This window comes from Maylandia zebra, linkage group LG2 (assembly GCF_041146795.1).
Source record: "Maylandia zebra isolate NMK-2024a linkage group LG2, Mzebra_GT3a, whole genome shotgun sequence".
Classification (NCBI taxonomy): domain Eukaryota; kingdom Metazoa; phylum Chordata; class Actinopteri; order Cichliformes; family Cichlidae; genus Maylandia; species Maylandia zebra.
Window position 1 is genome coordinate 23,197,816 of NC_135168.1, and position 22,647 is coordinate 23,220,462.

The 22,647-nt window shown below is 40.3% G+C and overlaps 1 protein-coding gene across 1 annotated transcript; it reads right to left on the bottom strand.

Moving 5' to 3' along the window:
* Window positions 1-897: 897 nt before the first annotated feature.
* Window positions 898-13,075, bottom strand: slc25a48 (solute carrier family 25 member 48). Its single transcript, XM_004552059.5, has 7 exons — window positions 12,848-13,075; window positions 10,641-10,684; window positions 10,034-10,105; window positions 8,803-9,055; window positions 6,729-7,019; window positions 3,671-3,804; window positions 898-2,310 (listed from the first exon to the last, which is right to left on the bottom strand). The coding sequence occupies exons 1-7, from the start codon at window positions 12,900-12,902 to the stop codon at window positions 2,206-2,208; spliced, it is 954 nt and encodes a 317-aa protein (XP_004552116.1). The 5' UTR covers window positions 12,903-13,075; the 3' UTR covers window positions 898-2,205.
* Between the last annotated feature and the right edge of the window lie 9,572 nt (window positions 13,076-22,647).

Below are 22,647 nucleotides of genomic sequence, written 5' to 3' on the forward strand. Positions count from 1 at the left end.
TAACGTTAATGCAGTATTTGCTGGGATATGCAGTATTTACAAAGGTTGATTACAGTTTATTCCACAACATGGCGATGTACCACCCTAAATGACACCAACACGCAGCTGTTTTCATTATTAGGCGGTTTTTCTTTTTCTTAAGGAGGACCTGCTGCAATAGAAACTCTGCTTGAAGTTCCAAAGAAGAACGATTTACATTAACAGTGTTCATTATTAAACTGTTATATGAAAAATGTGTAAATGACTAAAAATAAGCCTTCTTACTGTTACAAATTGACTACAGAGTTTCAATTTAATTTATTCATTTTATATTATTTATACAGCGCCAAATCACAACAACAGTTGCCTCAAGGGACTTTATACTGCAAGTTAGTAATACAAAGAAAACTCGACCAATCAACCTTTGATGAGAGCAGAAAGGAAAAACTGTTTTTAGCAGAAAGAAACCAGTCCCAGTATCAGGGATGGGGCAAAGGCACGCTATGGAAGAGAGCCACAGATTAAGAAGAAACACTCAGTGCATCGTGGGAAGATTTGTGCGAATAGCCGCTTCATTGAGTTGTGTTGCTAGATGCTGCCCTCTAGTGGGTGTTGTGAGCCCTTAGAGGGAAGTTGAGGTGAAAATAACAAACAGCTTTCACTGTAGTTATGAGAGTGACTTTAGAGCTCCAGGTTCTTATCAGCCGACTGCAGGCAGAAAGTCAACGTCTGTCTGCAATTCTACTGAAGCCAGAGTCTTCGCTTTAGGCCTCAGATATGACATGAAAATCAGCTCTCGTAGCACGTGTCGACATCACGGAGTATTTATCTGACAGCAGGCCCCTATCTCTAAGTAGACGAGCTGTCACATGAATGTCACATTATTCTGAGAAGAGCCGATTCAGAAAAGGAGAGCAGTGTGATTAAAAGCTTTTATTTATGTACAATAAGAAATTTCTGGCTCCCTGTCATGTGGAATGGCAGCGAACATATTTACACATATTTACATGTCAGGGTTTTAAAAACAATAAATCCTGTTATAATTTTAATCTGACTTCAGAGCGAAACGCCAAAGCTTTTAACTGCAGTCTGTGGAAAGTTTGTTAGCAGGACGTTTAATTATAAACTTGTAAAACTCACTTTTCTTAATATAAGAAACACACAAACAAATGTACAAGAGGACGTTAGTGTGCAACACACATACAGTCCGCATGGAAGGCAACATTTCATGTTATGACTCTGTGGATGTGCCATTTTCAACATAAACAGGATTTTAAAGTACAGAACGAGAGAGCAGAAGAAAGAACATCTAAAACTCATTAAAATGATGCGTTTAATCATTTTGAATATATGTAAGGTACATCCAGTTCATAAATTAAACCTACAACTAAGAGGTAACAGAATATGTTGACCCTCTGCTTGTGTTGAAAATGTCAAACTCATCTTTTCACATTGACTTGGTCAATTGAGCTTATCTCTCTGAGATAAAGTGCAGCACATAAAGGCCAGATAAACACTTCTACATGTGGAGGTTACAAAGTGAAATAGCTAAGTTATACATGAGATCTGTTTAAAAATCTTTTAGCTGATCGTATTCAGTATGAAACATTATGCGCTGATGACTACACATGACATCTATGTCAGTTTTACTCCTCATCACCGGACTTCCTTTCTTTTCCCTACAGATCACCAATCACATGCTAACAGTGCACTACTGTGTATTAACACAATATTACTGTGCACATCACCTCCATACTGACCGTCTTTTTCACAGGAAGTTCAGACTTGCCCCAAAAACAAACCTCGGAGGAACACACAGAGTTCTTTGGTAAATATGCAGCAAAGAAAAATTCAACTTCAGTAAAATTCTGACATCAACATGTCATTCAACTATTATACTACACATAACAAGAAGATACTTTTTGATTTGACCAATAATTGCAATCCACCTGAAACTGATCCAATTTATAAAACTATAAAAATAGCTCCACACAATCACTCTGCAGCACCAACACTAAAATCTTTAATCTCTGAATAACTCAAGCAGCATTGCGTAACATCGCTGGCCACCGGTGTGATAAAACTGTCTGTGTGACTGAGCTAAAGGTTTGATCAGATGACTTACACTGTCACCAGTCTCTCGTTTCAGGGACGCTGGGCTCTATTTGCTTTGTGCTCATTTTTCCAAGTAACTCAGTGTGACTCCTTTAATTAGTAAAATGTGTCCTAAAGACCCCTGAAGAACCGCAGAGAGAGTTCATAGGTCAGGAACATGGTGGAGCTCATTGGGAAGCCTCGGATGGCGTTCACTGATGCTCCCCTGAAGAACACCTGAACATTAAAAAAAAAAAGAGAAAGTTGGAATTAAATATGTTAAACTGTCTACACACATCTGTTATCATTCCAGATCTTTGGTGCCGCGCTGACAGGAAACATGAGTGAAGGTGAACACAGCCCACAGACCGCAGTGTTACGTTGATTTTTCTTTGGGGACGCTGGCCTGTAGTAACCCAACTCACTGACCTCTGTTCACATCAACAGTCCAGTTTACTTTCTCAGAACCTGACCCCTCCTGATTTCTGGACACTGCAATAGCTTGTCTACAGTTTACAACCTTTGACATTATGAACAGCACGAATCAGACACACAGATGCAACATTTGCTCGTCTCAGGCCAGGACACCAGCCGTGTGACAAATGCTGACCTGACATAACCCCACATAAGGTTTTCTGCAGCATATGGCCCGTTTTATTTTATAAGAGGATATTTTTTTACAACGAGGAGTTTCACTTTTTCATCCTGTACAGGTCTTAGCAAAATTATTAGACCACCACCCAAAGTAAGGTTTGTTGCCACAGCTGCCCAAAACTAACAATACTGATAATTACTGCAATTATCAGCAGTATGAACGGCCTCTTTCATGGAAATATTTTTAATCCTAAAATATAATTCTTGTTGTTGTCCATGTTAGGGTCTAGAAATCTCTGGAGGTGCAGAATGAGTGGAAACACCAAAGGGCAACTTTCAGCAGCATCTCTGACATCACTTTTGGTGTTGGTGGTGACAAAGGCAGGTGTAACAGGCCTTTTAAGCCTCGCTGGGGAAGAGGTTTCATGCCAAGTATCTGAAGAGAATTCTTTCCTTGTAATTTAAATATTTTCAGCAGAAACATTTGAGGAACCAAAAAGTGAACTTCAAACTTCACACATGTGAGAGCATTCAGTCTGCTTATTGGACAGATGTCTGTAGCAGCTATATGGCCCATTGATGCCCAGGGAGTGTCATGACTTACCCATGTGGAGGCGTGTCATTGAGGCTCAGTTTGGTAAGATGTTTGTAAAATTTCTTTTTTCTTTAAAATAGATATTGATACGATTTCAGGGACAACGTGTTGACCCAAGCACACACAACATTCGTTCAGGAAGCCCTGAGATCGGTACTACAGTGTCTCTGATGGACAAACTTTGTGCATCTTGGTTGATTTCTTCAGGCAGAAGCTTCAGTGTTCAAGCTGCGGTAACTTGTGTGCTCTGCTGGATCCTCAGATACAAAGCTCACATGGACACAGCTAAGTGTCCAAACACAGCGGGTAGCTGAGTTTGCATTGTGTTTTTGCTGTTTGTGTGGAGCCAGATCGAGGTGCTTAAAAACAGTGTTCTTATAGTTTTGGCTGGTTGAAGTCATTACTCACCTGTACTCCCTCTGTCTTGTAGCTGTGGATGATGCAGTGTAAAACTCCCTTGTACTTCCTCTGCAGCTGAGCATCAGCCTGCATTCGACTCTTTACCACGTCGGTTGGTGTGGCTGTGACCCAGGAAATGGACCCTGAGAAAGAGGAGAGAGCTCTGAACTTCCTGCTGATGTCATGGTGCAAGGACTCTAAACCAGGTGGAAGTCACATATGGAACCAGACAAGGACTAGAGCAAACACATAACAAAATCTCAGACTGTGAAAGTCTCCTCTGATACTGAGATTTTGTCATTTTATTGTGTAGGTCCAAAGATCACAGTTCAGCTCCTGGAACCTTTTACTTTTGCCAAAAATGAGGATCTTTAACTTCCTAAGACCCGAACTCTTCCCCAGCATGCATTTTTAATTGCCCTTTGATATTGGGCATATTGGGGCCCGATGAATGCAAAAACAAAAAATTAGCAGATTTTTTTACCTTATTTTTGTTTTTAAGAAAAATAAGAGCCACATATGAGGATATTTGTTTAAAATTTTGATAGAACAGTAGCAGTATAATGTCCCCGTAAGTGGATATCAGGCCCATGTAGAGCAAAATTGAGTATTTTGGTCAAAATAACCCAAAATGTGATGTCCACATATGTGGACGCCAAGTCCTAGGAGGTTAAATGAGGGTTACAGGGCTCAGCACAAACTTCACATGCTGCGTTCAGGCGCTCCTTATAACATCTGTAATAGATTCACTCACACAGCCAGCAGTAAAGAAGAAATGACTTGACATCAGCTGATACACGAGTTTAAGGGTCATTTAGACTTTAAGACGTACAGAACATAATTAAAACATTTACTGTAACTCATTGTTGAAGGTTTGGAGGAAAAATCATCAGGATATTGTCCGAGTTTTAGTTCAACTATGACGGATTCAGGCCTAATGGGAGGCTAAACATGGCAGCATTTCAGATTTATGCCGTCCAGCTGACCGAAGCTCTCACACTACATTTTTCACTCAGTCAGATGTTCACAGCTGGCTGGTCTGCATGTGGAGCCTGCTTTAACCTCTGAAACCAAACAACCCTGAAACTCCAGCCTCCGACTCCATGCATCCGTTTGCACCAGCCAGAACTTGATTGGCCTCAGATGTGTTTGCTCATATTGATTTCTTGCTATTGCAGTTCTGTGGAACCTACGAATGAACAAAGATAAGGTCACATGTACAGTCTTCACCAGGTTAATAACAGCCCACGGACGTCATTCAGAGGCCGGTCAGACAAACAGAAACCACCCACAGCTCAGTCTGACCTGCTCGGATCAATACTGGTGTTTATGTACAGAGCGGAAGGTCTGGGACACAGCAGGACAATGATGTGTGTCAGCAGAGGAAAGTAAAGGAAAAATAAAGGTACTGAAAAAACAAAGTTACCTTTAGGTCTGGATTTTATCCCCAAACCCTCTGAACCGAATAATAACAGTGACCTATTTACAGCCAAACTGTCGGAGGCAATGATTCTCCACATTTGAGGCCGTTCCAGTTCATACCTTGTTAACAGTGTGTGAACATTACAGCTTGAACCAAGTTTAAAAAGGACTTCATCACATTTTAGCCTCAGTGTCATGAATTGTTAAAATAAGACGCAACTGAAGAGCTGCGACGTTTCATCAATAACTGAATCAGAGGAGCGAGGGCAAAGATAATGTGCAACTTTAGTTTTTTTGGTCATTGAATAGATGCTACAGTGACTTAATTATGTAAAAGTATTGATCAATAAGTATCAATAATAGCACTGATCTGACCCCAAACTAAAAATATCTCAGACTTTATGTGTTTTCTGTCATTTTATATAAGAAAAGAAAACGGTGTCAGCTGTTGTTCTACAGTACAGTTTCATCCGAGTCTATCAGTTCATAAAGCTGAAGAAAAAAAACAAAAAAAAAAAAACCAACAACTGTCAAGAATCGGCTTCTACAACGCTGATAGGATAGAAGGGAAAAAAAAACAAAAGTAACATACTCAAAGATTTATCACTTAATGGAATTACTGGTTTGTCCGTGCTCTAGTCCCATTTGACAAACCAAGAGTGATTTCTGACCATTGTTCAGAAGTTCTTGATTTCTTGCCAAATTCCTTGTAATTGGGGGTTACTGCTGGCTCTGGTTGTGCAACAGTTTGGTTTAATGCCGACTGGCATCAGCGGAGGAGTTTACTTATATCTTATTAATAATTAACTTTTATTATCTCTGTGAGGTTCTGCCAGTGTAACTGATACAAGTAGGGAAATATAAAGAGGTTTTAGCAAAAATACGAAAGAAGAAAACCTTAAGATCTATTCGCTTTTATTCTCAAATGTTCAGCTGACATCGACCCCCTCTGGTTCATTACTAACAGAAGGACAGCTCTGAAGAACAAGGTTATGTTAAGGTTAAGGCAGACACTTCAGAGTGTGTGAAGGTCTCAAAACATTTTCAAACGTGTTGGACTCTGAAATAAAACCTTAAATAAATAACAAAGGTTTTAATAGCAGGTTTAACTGTGCTCTGACTGTGCACCTAAGGCTCGTCTAATTCTTCTACCGCTGCAGCGCTGCCACATCACATCCAGTCCAGTCAGGCTCACATTGAAACTGCCACTTCAATCAGAAACACGCACTTCATTAACCTCCATGTTAGCACTGACTCAACACGCTGCTCTTCAGGACAGCGTTGCCACGCCCCTCGTTAAAGGGTCAGAACTGCTGCATTGACATCACAGGTTAATGTTAGCTACTGTGTGTCCTAACAAAGTCATCAGCTTCCTCCCAAAGACCCAGAATCAGCACTTTGAGTACGGCCAGCTGTCTGTTCACTCCTTTTCTCCTTTGTTGTTAATTTGGTGCACAGTGACCCATCACCCAGCTCAGTGGTGAGTGGACGAGGAAAGAACTTCCACAAATGTTTTCCTGTACATCTGACTCACAGGTCTGTGGCAACAGGCATAAATTTAACTGACGTCTAAAGTCACCAATAACTCAAACAACGCTAATGACACTGAAAATATCATAGGAAACTTTGTTTTGGTGACATTTACCTGCCAGTCCTCCTGCCAGCCAGATGGAACATGGATGTGGGCTCGAAGTGTTGTCCGGCCTCAGCAGGTCGCAGAAGATGGCGTAAGGGATGAAGTAGAGCGTGTATCCAGGTACGTCCCTCAGGATCATGGCTCCGGCTCCTCTGTACAGGCCCTGGAGGCCCTCGGTCTGCAGGATGCTGCTGATGCAGTGGATGGGCCCTCGGTACAGCTGCTGCTGGCTGGGAATGCTGACGGAGCGCAGACGGATGTTGGTGCCATTCGACATGTTGCCCGCAAGGTGGAGGTTCTCTGTTTAAAAAACAAAAGTATATGAGAGTGAAGTCAGTGAGCAGGTTAGTTAGGGATCTGCTTCATCCAGTTTGTTCTCCTCTCCGTGTCCTCGTCTCTGGGAACTTTAAGCAAAGGTGTTTCAACTTCAGGGGATTTTCAGTCTCAGCAGAACGTTTTTCAAACTTTTTTGTTTCTTTCTCACAGTCCAAAAATGTTGGTGTCTGAAACACAGGAAGGTGCTCGAGTCTTTCCATATCACGTGGAAAAGAACCAACCGACAAACGCAATACCATTAATATGTAGCAGTCCTTTTACATTAGAGTGAAATGACTTTCTGTTTTAGTGACGGTGATCATACCAAGTATCGGGCTTAGTAAGTCAGTCATGCTAATCGCAGTATGGAATGCTGAGTTTACAGTGAAATGGTTTCCTGATCCTGGCTGAACTCGCTGACACTTTGCTCCATCATAAAAGAGTCAGCTCTATTCAAAGTCAAGTCCAAAGTATCACTGAGGAAGATAATGAAAGAAATGTGACCGGTGGAAGATGTATGAGCCTGCCAAACACTGTAAACATGTAGAAAGCTATAAATGTCTGACTGGAATCCCTCTGTGCTCGGCTTTATTATTTTATTGTTTAACAGAAAGACGCAGGCCAGAAATCACAAGACCAAGAAACAATATAACGACAGACTTTGTATTCATGCAAGAATGGGTTCCTAACTGTGGAGAAAATTGACATTTAGTCCTTAAATCCATCATTCAAAGGTCCTAAAAATGCTACAAACACAGAAAAATTCGATTTTGTTAGAAAAGAAAAATCTTTGTACACAATATGACAGCACACTTAAAGACCAGGACCCTCTACCAGCACTGCATCGGTGCATATGAGGGATAAAGGGTTAATAAGTAGAACTGAAGGGAAACTGTGTTCTTCTAATGGCTCAGCTCCTCAGATCTCTTTTAGATGAACAGTTACCTCTCTGGCAGCTGTTTATGGCCACTTTCATATTAAACGTTCTTTATTAATATTTACCATATGCTGTCAAACATCCTGATACACTTATAGATGCTGTAATGTTATTCTGTGTATCAGTGAATATCAGCATGTAGTTATAGAAAAGATGACACGAGCAGAAATGTTTTCTGAAGCATGTTTTGATGTCTGTGTCATCAGGACATATTCATATTGAGTTCTGAGGCTATGTTACCGTGACACTCAGTCTAGATAGGTCTTGCTCGATTTAGATAATAAATAAAAAAGTAAACTATTTAAAAAAAAAAAAAAAAAAAAAGTACTCCTACTGGCAACAATTCTGCAACCAGCTGGTGAAGTGTGACTATCAAAGACAGCAGCTCGGCGAGAACTTTGTATCCCCAAAAGCTCATGGTGTAATAAGAAGGAAACATTGCAGAACAGAAGCTGGAGCTGTGTCAGCATTTCATTTATTAATGTCATCTGATGAACGCAACATGGCAGTTTGTGGCTGGCCTGTAATTAACGAGCAGAAAGGGCACAGCTTAACTCTCTTTGATGCGATCCTTAGTCAACTTGTTCTTTTTGAAATTTTAGAAAAGAACGAGGATTAAAAACAAAGCCATTATTTGAGCTTCCTCTGACAGAGGTGTATTTGGGACAAAGTTGTTACTATGCTGACAAGGCTGCTTTTTATCTGGGCGTGTGCTGTCTATGTGCCAAAATCTTAGAGAAGTTAAAAAGAGCAAAACTTTTTTTTCAAGGCTAAGATACAAAAACAGAAGGTTTTTGTATCAAAACCTGAAAAAAGTGATCCCCACGTTACCTGCTAGAACCATCTGCGTTTGCATTTGGAGTCTGATCTTAACCAAATCCACTGGAGCTCCCAGGCTCACGGACATCAGTCCGGTCAGCATGCTGGCCATGGTCAGGTCCAACATGCTGCAGGGATGCTGCCCGTCACCATAGCGATAATTGCTTATGAATCTTTGAGTGTTACTGAAGAAGCCAAACACGGCCGAGTTGTAGACCGTGATGCTGGCCAGGGGGAAAGACATGCCCTTAAAGAATCCTGTGACCTGAAAAAGAGTCGAGAGGGAAGCAAGAAGGTCAGCACAACATGTGAAAAAAACATACATATGCACGGGTAAAAGCAGGAAAAGTGTGGAGGGAACAGTAAAGAACTGTAAGTGAGGCGTTTACACTGATGACATGCACAGAATTAAATACAGGGTGCAGCTGCTGCCAAATAGTATGGAAACCTTTCCTCGGGCCAACCTGAGGAGGCGGTTACAGTCTGGGGAGACATATGCTGGGAATAAAACATAGCTGAATAAATCATGTGACCTCTGAGAGCAGCAGGCCTGTGATTTGTAACGGACACACCGAAAACTTCTTATCATATGACACCCCAAAGAGATAAAACCGATAGATGCAGCTTAAATTCAACCTTTTGCACATATTTAGCCTCACCTAAATGGATTATTTTTCTGTAAAATAAGCTGCTATTATCACTCAGCTGGTTTAAGCTTTTCATGGTGGTGGTAAACAAAAGGTCCAGCTTAAAGCATCCAGCTGGGAAACTGGGTCACAGGAGAAATAAAGCGACTGGGAGCTGTGGAAACAACTTAAAGCGACAGAATGACTGTGGATGTTTGCATATTGTGCAGTGCTGGCTCTGAGCTGAACGTGGTTTTAGGTCCAATCTATAATGAAATGATTAACTCGATCTTAGGCTCTGAAGGACCACATTTTGTGTCCAGATCCTATAAATCTGTCCTAACCCTGGCTCTGAGGGACTCTGATGTACTGACTGGAGTTGTGTGGAAAAACACTGGGACAGATACAATATATCCAAGTTTCTGATTGCTGCCCAGCATTTGTACTGCCATAGCTTCAGCCAAGTTAAAACACACAACAGAGCCAACAAAGCATTTGGTTAAATATACTGCAGGGTGAATGAAAAGCATATTTTCAAAGCATGTCAGATAACTTATTACCGTTTATACTGTTTGGAGCGATGCAGAAATGGAGGAAAGAGAAGTTTGAATGTTTACCGTTTCCTTCCTGTAGATGGTGAGGATGCAGTGCAGAGTGTTTTTGTAGCCATTCCCTGTCTGGAGCCGAGTCTGAAACAGTGCCACTGACTTTATTCAAACAAGTAATTTCCATATGAAGAATAAATAAAGTTGATTTGGGGGGTTTTTTCCCCCCGAATGTGAAACATAGGTTTTCAGATTTCTTATTTTGGAGTTTGTTGGACAAAAATATTCAGGCTTTTCACCTTGGAGTCATTGCACACATCTCTGACTAAAGACAGTTCATAACACTCACACTGGTTTTGAGCACATTCAGATCATTTCTGATAAATGCTTCCTTCCTTAGCTGCTACACATACTAAATTATTTTTGGCAAAAGACATATGTGACATCAAAACATCAATTCAATTATAATTATAGGGAAGAAACTGACTCTGTGTGTCATACAAACACAGATCCTGATTTGTAGGATGGATAAGGATGTAAATAAAAAAAAAGTGGCCCAAAAGAATGTGCAACAGAGTGTATATGACTTGATGAGCTGCAGGCTTGATCATTTTTATAACAGCTATAACACAAAAGTGGAGGAATGCTGTAGTAAAATGATTCCAGAGGTCTGACATACCTTTACTGTATCCAGCGGATGGCCAACAACCACACTGGAAGCTCCTGCAGCCAAAACAGAAAGAAAAGAGGAATGAAGCACAAAATGCCAGAGAGATAAAAACAGAGACAACTTTCCACAAAAATCTCAAGAGTTTTACTCATAACCAACATGCTGAAAGGCAACGTGTCTCAGCCAAAAACTAAAGCGTCTTAAACTGTTTTTACTGCAGGACATCAGACCTGCATGTTTGCAGTCAGGGCTTAAAGTTTACTTCAAATGAGCAGCCATCACAGGGGGGAACGCGAGCTACTGTGTGTGTGCATGAGTGGGTATCAAACACACACAACATACATGCCACAGGATCTCGCTCAGTTGTTGCCCAGATAAGAACCAGGAGTGCATGGTCATCAGGACATGAATATTGTATCAATGCAAGGACACCAAATATCAAATAAAAAAAAAACAAGAGGGTTTGCTGCACGCACCGCCATCAGGAAGCAGAGCAAACGTAACATTACATCAAAACCATCCACACACAGCTTGATGAAGGTACCTCATGATTATTCCACCTTCTGTGACCAACTGGAGTGTGGAGACTAAATAATTACCCACAGCTTGAAGGTGTTGCACACTGAGCAAGACTTAGATCACATGGTGACGGCACAGGTGGGCCGATAGAAGCAAACCTTTCTGCAAACAGTCACAGTCTGACTGGATTTTTAAAGGTTTTTAAATAACTTCTGTCTAATTTATGAATGCAAACAGACTGACAGCATGCTGCCACCAATCTGAAAGATTCTTTATCATCGAGCACAACTTCAGGGGACTAGACTCAACTGGCTGCCAGCTGCTGGTATTCTGGTTATACTGCTATAGAACTGGAAGGTTGGTCGACATATTGCAAATATTAAAAATCACAGTGATTTCATATTAGTGCTTTGTTAGCAGTGTAACCCAGCAAAATTTATATATATATATTTTTTAAAAACGTCAGTTCACCTTTGCTGTGAAGGCAGTGAAACACAAAGTGAAGCTGCAAATAAGGCCGGACATGTTTCTTAACATTTTATAACATTCAGGGAAATCTGTGAGATATTCTTTAAGGTCTATTTCTAGCTTTCTATTCTTCTTCTTTTTTCTTTTTTTTTTAAATTTAAAGTTAACTGCATTTTGCAAAGCAGCCAAAAAACGTGAAATCTTGGTGATGACAGAAAAATGCAATGCGCCCCTGGACACTGTAGTTTAAAATCAGATTAGAAGTCCTGCACTTGAACCAAACTTGTGGGGTTTTTCTGAGTTCATCATCGGCCTCCAAAAAGCTTTTATTGATAGGATCACTGCTATTGCTTCAGCTGAACATTTGGAGAAAAGAAGTAGGTCTACATAGATTTCCGGCATCAGCTCGTTGTGTAATCTTTTCTTTGTGACTGCAAAAGCTCCACGGCTGTGACTCTGACATCATAATAATGCAATGTCCAACTGGCAGCATGGCTTCACATTGGAAAATAAAGCTTATCAAAATTAATTAATAAGCCCAGAGACTGTCTTAGCTTTTCAGCTGGAGCTAGTTCCCATCCAAACCAGACTTGCTGAATATTAACAATGTCAGGGTTTTTCTGTGTTTTGTATTACAGCTGGGATTTAGAATATCACTATATGACAGCTTAAACATAATGTGTTTTTGCAGGGCTTTGTGCTTTTTTGTTTTACATCTTTTTATAATTTCAGTTTCATAGAATAATTAAAATAAAGCCCCTAGCGGCTAGCCCTGACACAGCACGCATTAAGCTTGGAAAAGGCGAATTTTTGTCCTTAGAATAAAAACGTGCGCAGACTGAATCCTGTAGACTGACCGAGGGGAGAGAGCATTCAGCGAGCAGCTTTCCGAGTAAACGGAGGCGGTGAGCCTGCGTTGCAGTGACACTGTGGGAACATGAGGGGTTCGGGTGGGGGTGGGAGTCTGCGCAGAGCCTCCACTGTTTATCTGGATGAGGATGCACGCGGAGCTCATGACGTTTTTTCCCCTGATAAACGTGTTTTTACAGTACAACAACGGAGGATTGTGCGTATCTGTGGAGCTCTGTGTGAAGCTCACTGGACCCAAACAAACGCGCTGTTGAGCCTCCCTTCACCTCCCACCCATGCCATCTTCAGTTCGCCCCCACACACCCCACAAAGATCCACTGAAAACACGCATTGACGGAGTGTCTGACTGAGGAACTCACCTGCAATCCATCCTGCGATGAAATCATCCACGCGGAAACTTTTGGAGGTCTGCATCTTCCACTCGGAGCTGCTCTGCGCGCCCCACGCCAGTAATCTCACAGTCTGCGCGCTCTCCACGGGACAGAACACTTACTGCTGCCGGTTGCTCCCGCTGATCACGTATCGGCCCAAACTTTTTTCACAAGAAGGCAAAAAAACGGCTTATAGAAGGTAACTCCGGGAGTTGTCACTAGCAACCAATCAGAGCAAAGCCTGAATCTGTGAGGCCGTTCTGCTGGCCAATCAGGAGTGAGCTATCCAAAGCTATGCGGCCTATAGAGAGGCCGGGATGGAAATGAGCCATGAGGAAAGCTGAGCAGAAAAACAGATACTGCTGCACATTTTGACCTTTCTCCTACTTCACTTCAGCCTGCCCAATAAGAGTAAAACTCTTAAAGACCGACAAGAAAAAGTAACTTCCTGTATGTGCTGTAAAATGATCATCATGGATGTAATTAAAGCAGCTTGTGCTTATATTGATCTTCTATACACTTCATATATATGAATGGTGGAGTGTGATCAGTGACACAGCTGTGAAACAGAGCTGCACTCAAACAGACTGAGCTGGATAAAAATTGTCTGCTGAAGGGAAAAGTTAAAAAAAAAAAAACAATAATAAAGAGAACATCACAGAAGGTGTTTGATGAAGATCTGATTTCTTTAAAAACAAGAAGGGTTACAACAGGGGTGGGGAATTCCAGCCCTCAAGGGCCGGTGACGTGCAGGTTTTAGATCACCCTGGTTCAACACACCTGAATCAAATAATTAGTTCATTACAAGACCTTTGGAGAACTTTAAGACATGTTGAGGAGGTAATTTGGCCATTTAAATGAGCGGTGCTGGATCAAGGACACATCTAAAACCTGCAGGACACCGGCCATTTGAGGCATGGAGTTTCCCCACCCCTGGGTTACAAATTGAAGACTGCAGTTACACAAACTGCTTATAAATATGATTTCAGTTTTATTTTTGTGGCATCAACAACAGTCACCTCGATGAACTTTATACTATAAGGTAAGGATCCTCAAATCATATAACAATACATTGACCTCAAGACGTCACATGATACGGTGGGGCTCATCCTTGGCTGATTGTGACCAGTGCTGGGGAGTAACGGAATACATGTACCGCTGTTACGTATTTAAAATACAAAATATGAATAACTGTATTCCGTTACAGTTACCATTTAAAAAGGTGGTATTCAGAACACAGTTACCTGTTTGTCCTATGTTAGGCTGTGCCTAACATAGGACAAACAGGTAATTCCACGCCAGTGGAAACCTAAACAAAACGCGCATTAAGAGGGTCTAATGCCTGGGTCTCAATCTCGCGGCCCATGTCACCTCTATTTGTAGCCCACAAAATGACATGAAGAAATATAAAAAAAAATATTCACAAAAATAATTTAATAAGAAGGTAATAGGCAGAGTGTTACAGGCATAGCCCTAAAGAATGTAGCCTCATAGGCAGTGTAGTCCGTGCTGCATGGAGAATGGACTGCCGTACCCGTTATGTGTCTGTGAGTGCAAGGAGAGAGAAAAAGGACAGTGGAAAAGTACAAGTTGTCACCGGGCCTGACGCGCCCAGTTGTATGTAAGCTATAAAGACTCGATGGACTGTACAGTTTGTTCGTGTTTTCCTCCGAAACAATAAGTTCCGTTGCAGCAGCCTTTCAACGCCTCTCTCTGTCTCTCGCTAGCAAATTTGACCCAGACAACAAAGTAAAGCTAGTTTTCAGCTACAACCCGACGTATTAGCTAGAGGTCACTTTACGGTTTTACGCCTTTACGGTTTGGAGCAGTGGACCTGTTTTATATACGCGCGGAATAGTTTTCTATACGAGATCGCTGCAAAAGTGCAGCCTCCACCCTACTGTTGCTCATTTTATATTAAAATTTAAAACTCTAGTTGGCATTGGTATGCCAGTAATAGTAATAAATCACACAGCAATAGTACATTCATGTAGTTGTAAAAAGCATGATAATATATTAAGTAATCCAAAGTATTCACAATACGTTACTCTCACTTAGTAACGCAACGGAATGCCTTGCAAAAATACATTTTGGGGCATGTATTCTGTAATCTGTAGTGGAATAAATTTTAAAAGTAACCTTCCCAACACTAATTGTGACCTACACCCGTTTTCACACCTTGGCTTGTGTGATTAAGTAAAGGATCAACAGGGGGTTCATGACCCCCTTGGGGGACACTACGACTTAAATCTGGGACTCTCCACCATTTGACCTTAGAACTGAAGAAGCTTCTCTGATGAGAGGTGAAACGTCTTCAAGCAACTTAAAGAAGTCCAGACGCTTTTCTTTCCAAGCTCTTTAGAGAACAACACAGAGCTATTCAAAAGGTGCAATGCTGAATGCACAACGTATTAAAAAAACGGACTTATATCGCATAGGCCACAAAACATCTCAGTTCAGATAAAAGTGAAAATGTATTCGGCCCTGAAAATCTTAGAAATATGGTATCTAACCAGATGCTTAATCCAGATGATAGCTTGACCTCCAGCAACACTGTGAGGAACCTCAGAGTCCTTTCTGAGCAGGATATGTCCTTCAATGCACATATTAAACAAATATGTAGGACTGCTTTCTTCTATTTGTGCGATATCTCTGAAATGAGAAACATCCTGTGTCATAGTGATGCTGAAAAACTAGTTCATGCATTTATTACTACTTTACAGTATTCCAGCGTTTACATGATAATGGCCATCTCTGAATTGAGGAGAAGGGAAATCTGTCACAAACTTACAATGCTGTGATTATAGCCAGCTCTCTGGGAATGTTATTCATGGTTGCTAATCAATGGTCACAACAATTTGCATATTAATGACCATGAAACTTGACCTTTAGTCATGGTGCTGGTGTCAGCCGTTATGCAGAAGCATTGTTTATAAGGTTGGGGAAACCTGCAGTCAGCTGAGACTGATGAAGTCACTCAGATGTTTCTTCCACTGAAAATCCAACATCCAGATGAGCAGAAACAACTTCCTGTGTATTGTAACTCACTGTTATAAGGTCGCTCCCATGTTATCTCTCATATTAGCTTCTTTTCATTGGTTCCTTGCTACATTCAGAACTGAATTCAAAATCCTTCTCCTATAATTCAGAATCCTGAATTATCCTAACAGAGCTCTTCACTCTCGCACTGCAGGCTTACTTGTTGTTCCCAGAGTATTTAAAAGTAGAACGGGAGGCAGAGCCTTCAGTTTTCAGGCCCCTCTTCTGTGGAACCAGCTTCCAGTTTGGATTCAGGAGACATAAACTATCTCTACTTTTAAGAATAGGCTTCAAACTTTCCTTTTTGATAGTTAGGGCTGGATTATGTGAACTCAAACCACCTCTATGTTAAGCAGGTTCAGGCTGCTGGGTGATCTCCTTTGGCTGCTCTTCTCTGTATCACTCCTACTGGAGATATATGGCAAAACTGCACGGCATTATTGTTGTGTCCTCTGTCTCCTGTATCTTTCTGCCCTTCAGCTGCATGGAAAAGGAAACTTTTCGTCCGTTGTCTTGTAAAAGGTCTTTTTAAGTTAACTGAAGTTAATTATTAGTTCCCCGGGCTTTTGTCCTTTGCTTTTGACCTTCCTTGTAATTATTAAGAAGGAAACAGGGTGGCAGCTCGGAATCATCTCCACTTTTCAGCTCACTGCTTTGGTGAAAAACAACATTTCAGGCACCAGATGTGAGTTACTGGGACAAAAGTGGAGCTTTGTTTCTATTTTATAACAGAGGCTGATATCAACGTTGTATCGATCCTTCTTATTTTGTCAAAATCCTGCAATACTTTTCAACAACAGCTGGAAATAAACTCAGACAACAAAAAAGAGATGTTAGATATTAAATATTCATATGAAAACTTTGAACACAAAAACCAACAACAAAGTGCTACAAAAACACATCAACTTCAGTCTGTCACAAAAATGTAAATTACTGAGGAAACATTCTTGTGTATTATACAAGTGTAACAATGAGCACAGCATTCATACTCTGTCCTTTAATTTAAGGATCCAAATGAGAAGACATCTAAACTTTATGTGCTTAAACTCTGTGCTGTGCTGGGAGTGAACACACAAATATAATTTAGCCTCAAAGAAAAAAGATAAAACAGAAACCAGCTGAACGTAAACTGGATGTGAAGGGGTTACATCATTTGTAAACACATGTACTTCCCCTGAAATCACATGACCTTATGTCTTTGTGGTGAACACTCCCCCCTTTCCTCCTGCACCTCCACATGTGCTCCACCCTGCGATAAGACGCTGATAACAGAGACACAGCGCTTTCGTACTTTATGGAAAATTACCAGAAAACACAAGTGAGTCAAGTTTGACCGACAAAGGTTTAAAAAAAACAACCAGCAAAGAGCAGCTCCTCTATTTCCCTCCTCCCCTTCAGCTTTCACTGAAATGCAAAAAACCATACATGAGCTCAGTGCTGATCCATTAATGTCCATCTGTAAAAATAAAGGGAACATCATTTAGAAAATATTCCTAAAGTTGAGAAACTCAAAACAACAAGGCAACCATTGATTCTGATATGTTGAAGTTATTGAGGCTTTTAATTTGACAGGATCTCAGATGTTTTTGGTACGATTCCAGGAGGGAACTTAAAGTGGATAATCAGGCTGGGTCAGGGACTACATCCACTGTGATATCAGGGCCAAATAAAATATACAGATCTACCTGCTTGGGAAATAATAAGGAACAAGGAAGCAGCCAAGAGGCCCGTTGACTTATCCAAAAAATAAATAAAGCAAAAACAAAACAGTGTGTTTGTTTCTCCTGTCACTCTTTTACTACTGATTGAGGCAAGCATTACATCATTTCACGTAAAAGTCAGTCTGAAAAGCCCAAACATTTATCTCCAGAGTTGTATTATTAGGACAGATTTTGATACAATGACAGTTTTGGTTTGTTAACTTAGAAAAGTGAGTAAAATGAAAGACACTGCCCCAAGTGAGGGGAGAGGAGGGCTGAGAGAGAGCGAAGTGGCTGATTCTTTTATCCCACCCTTACATATAGACACAAGCTCTGCGTGGTGTCTGAACGAATGAGATAGAAGATAGGAGTGTCAGAAAAGAGCTTCCTCAAAGGTGGGTGGGCTCAACCTCAGGGCCCCATTATGGTTCCTTGTAAACAGCAGACATCAACATTTCTCTCTGAGGCCGTGGGTACCTGCTCATGAATGATGGGTGTCACTGCTCAGACAAACATTCATATCAGCGCTGGTAGAGGAGAACTGTCCTCCAGGAAGTCACATCTCCCAGCTGTTGCAGCATCTCTCTTTGTAGAATCTGAGTCTGAACTTCTGCACTGATAGATCATTGAAGCAGCAGTAAAACAAGCTGGTTAGGAAGGTAGCAGGTGTACACCTGTTGGGTTATAAACTGGAGAGATGCATTATTGGCCGAAGTTACACCAAAGTGCAGTTCTCGGTTGTTTGTGAGGATGACAATAATGAGCCCTTCAGTTTTTCCTTCCCACTGTCGACAAAGTGCTTGCTCATAGGGGGTCATATGATTGTTGTTTTTCTCTGTATGTATTATTGTGGGGGCTACCTTACAATATAAAGCACCTTGAGGCAACTGTTGTTGTGATTTGGCGCTGTATAAATAACATTGTTTTTCATCCATCCAATTCAATTGAATTCAATCTACAGGTTGGTTAGTATTGTAAACTTAGAGGGGTTTCCTTGCCATAAAGAATAAATGTACCCCACGTCTGATCTGTTTTGTCATGCTTTCATACACGGCTGTGTCATGTATGTTGTCATATCATATAATGAGCTTTCATTCAGTGTGAAACTTAGAAAAGCAGTAATACTAAACTGTGAAACAGAGGTGCACATTACATTTTTGAACAAAAACCTCTGGAGTTCCTGTGTATCCACGAGTACATGCTATTGGCCAGTGTGAGGTATTGTCTCATATATCTTAAATGAGTGACCGGTAAACTTTCATTGGCAGCAGAAACACAGAATGAATTATTTGAACCATATTTCACAGGTTTGAATGAATGCCATCCAGGCCAGCTGTCACAGAAAGATGAAAACTTTTTTGGCTGTTTTGTTGAAGCTGCAATTATTCCAGTATATTATCTGGACAAGTGGCTCAAAAACTTTCCATTGCCTGAGGGTAATGCTGTGCAGGGGAGGGTGAAGAAAAATATTAACCGCACAGTCTTAAAAATAGTTTTTTAATAAAAAATACTTCACGCGTTCATTGTGATGAAGAGAACAAAGTGCAATTCTCAGTGTGTCTACACAAAGTGATCACTTCATTTTTACATTTCTTCACTGTGAAAGTTGAGAAATTCTATGACTCACAAACAACTTTGTCACATTTACCAGAGGCTGACAGCAGTTTTAAAAGCTTTATTCACAGGAACTCGAAACTCAGTACTGCTGGGAATGGCAAAAGGAATTTATGCAGATATGTTTCTCTGAATACAGAAGCTCAGCGAGAGAAAACAGGTTTTAGACTTCACCACAATTATTCTCGAAACCTATTGTATGAATTCTTTTTTTGAAAAATAAAGGTTTTCTAAAGTAAAAGTGTCTCCCTCTATCAGAACATAGAAAAAAGGAGATGTACAGAACAAATTAAAGTGACATGCTATTTTCCAATTGAATACATTTTTGGAAGGAATCAAACTACAAATGACCAAATTACAAAAACGTTAAATTCCTTCTGTATTAGCTGGACGGATAATATGGACCTGGTAAAGGTGGACTGGTCACCAGGAAGATGGTCAGACAGATAGAAAATATGGTGTGTGTGTGTGTGTGCATGTTTAGACATCTTTGTGAGGACAGAAAATTGGCATGCCTCTCTACTTATGGGGACCAAATGCCCGTCCCCACAAGTTTAAGGCATTTTTTTGAGGTTCAAAATGTGGTTTTAGTGTCAGGATTACACTTAGGTTATGGTTAGGTTTAGGCTGAGGGTTAGGCATTCATTTTTTATGGTTAGGGCTATGGAAAGTATTATGTCAATTAGATGTCCTCACTAAGATATGAAAATATGTGTGTGTGTGTGTGTGTGTGTGTGTGTGTGTGTGTGTGTGTGTGTGTGTGTGTGTGTGTGTGTGTGTGTGTGTGTGTGTGTTACACTAAAAACCGTGGATTGTGTCACAGCATCATGTGACTTCCAGAGATTATAATAGATGATCTAACCCACTGAATCTTTTTCTTATATCATAGTTCTTCCAATCAAATGTATGGCGCTCAACACTGCTGCATCCAGGTTAATCACATCAGCGTGAGCCGACCTGGTAACCGGTACAAACACTCTCTGATTTGGCTCAAAAACATTTACTTCCACAAAATCTGAACAGGAACAAAACCGCTGAAGTGTTTGAGTTATATAAGTGATAACTGGTCATTCTCTTAAATTTAGACTAAACAGTGACTGGCTCGATGAGCGAGGCGGTGACATGATAGTAAACGTCAGCAAGTCACGGCCTATATAATAGAAAAGAAAAATAAGTGTAAAATGTACCTGCCTCCTGCTGACACTAGAGGGCAGAATAACTTCATCTTTGAGTTTCAGGGGGCCAGTTAATTATCCTTCTGTTTTACCTCTTCAATGTCATTTTTTCAATTACGGATGACCTTTTCCGCCTCCCGTAGTAGCATTCTTGCGACAGAACATGTGATTCCAGAGGAATTCCTAAAGTGATCCAGTAAATAAAGTAATGGTAATACACATTATGACTCATGGAGTCCTGAAGAAGCAGCATGGGTTTAAAAGCACACTGCCTGTAAACTCATGTTGGTATAGAAATGTCCTTATTGGAAGAAATGTGAAGAAATTTATCCACGCTTACTGCATAGACATACATTGCCTAATAACGCTTAATAATTGACATTATTTCAAATAAAAGCAGTATTAAAATGCTTTTTGTTTTTGTTCCTTTCTCTATTTATGCAGAAGCTATAGCTTCATAACATGCACATACCTACAGTATAGAAGCTTGGTTCAGTTATTAAAACAACAAAAATGTGGTCAACAAGTCAAAACTTTGGGTTATTATCTCAAAATCTCAATTTAGCAGCTTGAATTTTTCTGTTATATTCTCAAAAATGTAAAGTAAATGTAAAGTGAGTAAATAAGTCAACGTTTTTAAGAAAATAAAGCTTTAGATTTTAGTTTAGTCACTGAAATGTAATCAATACCTTTTCCATAAAGTAATACTTTCATTTCTCACATTTAGTTCCGTTGTGCTTAAATTTGTGTATGAGGACCCTGCTGATAGCTTTAGTGCAATCAGTGCTGGGGAGTAATGGAATACATGTACAGGCGTTACGTATTTAAAATACAAAATATGAGTAACTGTATTCTGTTATAGTTACTGTTTAAAAAGCTGGTATTCAGAATACAGTTACTTTGTTGAAATAAATGGATTCATATGTTTCATATGTTATGCTATCCCCTCTCTAATTTTGGTAATTCCATGCAGGTGTAAACCCCAAAAAAACCACACAATAAGAGGCGCTAATGTAAGCGTCCTGTTAATGTTGTTGGTGTCAGTTACACCACGGACCCGGGGCCAGCACAACAGAGCTAGCAGGAATGCATTTCTTACTTGGAAAATCAGAAACCACTTCACATTTAAAGAAGAAAGGGATGAAATCTGAGCAACCAAGCTGCTCTCTCAAAAGACTCCAACCTAAAGAAATATCTGGAAGTAAGTTCATTTTTAAAAACTAACATTAGCCTGTTGCAGCTCCCTTGTTTTACTTGTGGTAGCTTACCTGGGTTATCTGCCACTTGAGTATCTTCGATTGCTGTGTTATTTATTACTATTACTGAAGGCTGCATTACAACCTGCTAGCTGCTGTTCTGAAAGCAGACAGAAAGAACGAGATCACTACAAAAAGTGCAGCCTTACCTAATGTCCACCCTACTGTTACTCATTTTATATTAAGATTTTAAAATCTAGTTGGTATTGTTTTCAGAACTGAACATGATTATTTGCAGCTAGCACGTTGTTAATGTTATCCATTAAGTCTAACAGTCTATGAACTAACAATGTTAGCTCGGTGGCGAGTAGCCTTCAGTAATAGTAATAAATCACACAGAAATAGTACATTTATGTAGTTGTAAAAAGCATGACAATATGTCAAGTAATTCAAAGTACTCAGAATACATTACTCACATTGAGTAACTTAATGGAATACGTTACAAAATACATTTGGGGCATGTATTCTGTAGTGGAATACATTTTAAAAGTATAACCTTCCCAACACTCGATATGCGATATGCTGTGAGCTCTAATCTACAACTTTTACGACTCCCGACTGTTTATGAACCCTGGATGTAATTCATGGCATGGTAATGTGAACAAACTCATTCTTTGAGCAGGGTTACACGCTCCTTTTAATGTCCTTTCATGGATACTTAATTCACTGGATGATATAACACTTTCTTTGTAGAAAATATGAACCCCTGATGGCATTTATAGAACAAAATTAAATTTGACTTTGAGCCTAAATAAATTCAATCCTGACTCTTCTATGTCCCTCCTGTCTGAGCGGTCCGGCTGAAACAGGAAAAAGGCTCTTTTCATGAATTCTATTAACGTGTGGGTGGTTTTCAGACTCTGCAGACCGGAACCTAAAATGAGGTGCAGTCTCATTGCCGTGAGACTCCTAAATGACATGGACTGAAATATGGTTTAATGAGCCCAAGTCCTGAGGCGACAGAGTAAATTTTTTATTTGAGGCTCAGACTGTGAGACATTAAA

Bases quoted from the DNA above. Each gene is read 5' to 3' on its own strand.
- slc25a48 (XM_004552059.5), bottom strand. From the start codon at position 12,902: ATGCAGACCTCCAAAAGTTTCCGCGTGGATGATTTCATCGCAGGATGG. The intron at 10,685-12,847 runs GTGAGTTCCTCA...TTTTGGCTGCAG, and splicing joins CATCGCAGGATGGATTGCAG to GAGCTTCCAGTGTGGTTGTT. The intron at 10,106-10,640 runs GTATGTCAGACC...GCACTGTTTCAG, and splicing joins ATCCGCTGGATACAGTAAAG to ACTCGGCTCCAGACAGGGAA.